We start from the raw sequence: 3334 nt of genomic DNA, 5'->3' as shown, positions 1-3334 counted from the left end.
TTCATTAAAATTTGGTAAATGGGAATTATCTGATGTTTGTTCATTGCATCATTCTGAATCAGAAGTGTGTGTTCTTGCTCCATAATGCCTATATGAATGCATAATGTATTCCTGCAATTAATTTGTGTGTGCAGTATAACTCTGGAGATGATGTGGAGGACGGCAACAAAGAGTCCTTCATTGAGAAGGAAGCCCAGAAGATCAGGGAGAAGGGGAAGGCGGCGTACTTCAAGAGGGGAATGTTCAGATGCCCATACTGCACCACAAAGCCAAAGCCCAGGGATGGGATTTATGAACACCTTATGTCGCATGCACGCGGTTTATCGAGGAGTGCTCAAGACATCAAGACCAGGGCAGAGCATGCAGCCCTCCTGAAGGCTCTAGGTCCTATTTAGTCACCCTCCATGATCCTACGCGGTTTATCGATGTCGTTGTGAACTGTGTTATACTTTTGATGTTATGGCAGGATGTTGTGAACTATGTTATACTTTTGATGTTGTGAACTATGTTATACTTTTGATGTTATGGCAGGATGTTATGGCTGCTTCTATTTTGCTTCACTGATCATAAAGAGTGGATCGACTGGTTAGCAACAGGCAACATCTCAATTCAGCTCTCTGATGTAGACAGCAACAGCAACAACAGCTGAGGTGGCTGCGTAACCAGCCTAGTGCATTCGAACTATTTAGTAACGACCATTCATATTGGTCATTATCACCTAGAAATAAGGCATGCCAGGTGCTGTCCGCTTTATGACCTTTTCCAGTAAGCAAATGATGACCTTTCTCATGAAAATGGTCTTTGGTTTTTGGGGCTAGGACCCCTCCAGACAGCTTACGACCAAATGATGTCAAATGGTCATAGATTTATGACCATTCCTTTCAGCGTCACTAACAAAAGGTCGTTAGTTGACATATTTCTTGTAGTGAAGGGATTAAAACTAGTCTGACTAAAAATAGTCTCTTTAAGAGGCTAAAGTTCCAAGCACCCCTGACTAAAAGGGGGTAAAACTAGTCTTGAGACTAATTTTTTTAGTCAGGGGTACCCCTACTAAAATGTGGATTAGTCCACTCTCTCCTCATTTAACTCCGCTCTTTTAACATACACGAGTTCCGGATTGGAGGGTTTGAAGGATAATAAATTATCAATAACTTGATTTTAGTCTCTTTAGCATTTGGATCCAAACATGAGTGAGGCTAGCAAGTTTTAGTCCCACTACTTTTAGTCATGGGACTAAAATGTATCCAAGCACCCTCCTAGGGTTGCCTCCCATTAATTCCTCGGGAGGGAGGAGGAAGGGATCCACCTTCTTGCGTTTGGAAGAACCACTCTAATTTTGGTTTTCATGTAATCAAGCCAAATTTTTATCAATCAGTTTTCACAGCAACGCATATGGTATTCTCTAGTTTAGTCAAACTTTTACGGTTGAGCAGAACAAACGGGGTAACATTAATATATGAACCACGAGCTTGGCATGCTCTTGCCAAGGTCAAAGAAGCGGCGATGCTGCCGTCGTCACGCGCGCACGTCATGACAATCGGCGCGATCAGCCCTTCTCGGAGCAAAAAAGTCTCCTGCACCGCCGCATGCAAACTCGGAAACTGACACAGTCACGCTGACGGCCACGCCGGCAGTTAGCGCGACACAGCCATCGATCTCGCCAAGGAAGACGTCGATAGAGACCAGTCTTGCTCGCATCATAGCACGGTCGTCGGGATTTCCATTTCCTCTTTCTTTATCGAGATTCATTCAGCAAACACCCGAGCATGGATGGACATGATCTTATCATGCATTTCTTCAAGTTCCAAGAAAAGCTGAGGTGGTATGGTGGTGGTAACATTTCGACATGGAAGCTAAGCTACTAGCTAGGGGAAGGGAGGGGAAGGGCGATCGAGCTGGTGAAAGAAGCGAATCTACGATCGATCTATGTGCATTGCTGGTAGGATCGATGGCGTCACAGCCAGGCTTCTTGATCGATGCCTGCAGGGTCCGGGTAGTAGTGGTCGAACGGGTCGACGCCCAGGCCGCCTGGGATGACGAAGCCGGCGTCCCAGCCCGAGCCTACGTCCGTGATGCCATCCATGCCGAGGAGGTACATGGGCTCCGGCCACTGCGCCGCTTCAAGACCGGACGCCGCGGACGAGGAGGACCAGGACGGCGAGATGACCGAGGCAGGGGAAACAGAGCAGTTGCTGCTCGCGGTGGGCGGCTGGATCAGCGGGACCGCCTTCACGTCTTCGTCCTCTGCTTGCTGGGAGTGCTCGGCGCCGTCCTGCTGTTGCCACGTTGCGGTGGTGGTGGTGGTCGGCGGCGGCGGTGGCTGTTGCAGTGGAAGAGGGGCCTCTTGATCCAGCGGGCGGTGGGTGACGGGGTCGATGCCCATCTTGCGGAGCTTCTTCTTGATGTGGGTGTTCCAGTGGTTCTTGATCTCGTTGTCCGTCCTCCCGGGCAGCTGCGCCGCGATCTTGGACCACCTGCGCGCACCACCATGGGCCATGGTCCATGAGCGCTGCTGGCCACCGCAGGAGACCGAGACTCCAAATTAAAACTCGAGCTAAACCACACACGCACCTGTTGCCGAGCTGCGCGTGCAGGTCGATGACGAGCTGCTGCTCCTCGTCGGAGAGGAGCCCCCGCTTGAGGTCGGGCCTCAGGTAGTTGGTCCACCGCAGCCGGCAGCTCTTCCCGCACCTCAGCAGCCCTGCGCGCACAGTGCGTCAACATACGCATGCCTTGCCAAGTGAGTGAGCATAGTTCGACGCTGAAAACGTCAAGCCGGAGCGGGAGCAGAGGACTGATGTGTTCCATGCATGGCATGCACACGTTCGGCTCGGGCTCACCTGCGAGCTTGGGGACGACGCGCCAGCAGTAGTGGCCGTGGGTGAGGAGGAAGCCGACGAGCTTCTGGTCCTCCTCCGCCGTCCACGGCCCCTTCTTCAGCCCCACCTTGTCGCAGCACGGCTGCCTCCCCATCTGCTTGCCGATGCTCTGCCCTTCTGACCCGGGAATTTTGGGAGCCGCTGTTCGCTGCGACTGTGTGTGGGTGTGTGTGACGACGGCCTGCCTGTCTCCGTTCCAAGTAAGATCGGTGCACCGGAGCTGCATTTATAGATGGAGGAGGGTCAGTCAGGTCACCGTGGAGCGAGGGAGAGAGAGAGAGAGACGTTGCGTGTGGAGAGGAGGGGTACGTGGCGGGAAGACGGGGCGGGGAGGGTCGTACGTGTGAGCTCTTCTCTGAGCCAGGGCGCCATGCTTACGGCGGCAACTGTCGCCGGGCTGGGCTCCAGCCTCCAGTAACGCTCGCCATGCACCTCCTTGACTGTGTTCACTGCTC

At 52.7% G+C, this 3334-nt stretch overlaps 1 protein-coding gene across 1 annotated transcript; it reads right to left on the bottom strand.

Moving 5' to 3' along the window:
• Window positions 1-1767: 1767 nt before the first annotated feature.
• Window positions 1768-3122, bottom strand: LOC123410181 (transcription factor MYB20-like). The gene is made up of 3 exons (XM_045103076.1): window positions 2841-3122; window positions 2572-2701; window positions 1768-2474 (listed from the first exon to the last, which is right to left on the bottom strand). Exons 1-3 carry the CDS (start codon window positions 3103-3105, stop codon window positions 1955-1957), a joined length of 915 nt encoding a protein of 304 aa, XP_044959011.1. The 5' UTR covers window positions 3106-3122; the 3' UTR covers window positions 1768-1954.
• Between the last annotated feature and the right edge of the window lie 212 nt (window positions 3123-3334).

Source organism: Hordeum vulgare, chromosome 7H, assembly GCF_904849725.1.
Source record: "Hordeum vulgare subsp. vulgare chromosome 7H, MorexV3_pseudomolecules_assembly, whole genome shotgun sequence".
Lineage (NCBI taxonomy): Eukaryota > Viridiplantae > Streptophyta > Magnoliopsida > Poales > Poaceae > Hordeum > Hordeum vulgare.
This window is presented reverse-complemented; position numbering and strand designations above follow the sequence as displayed.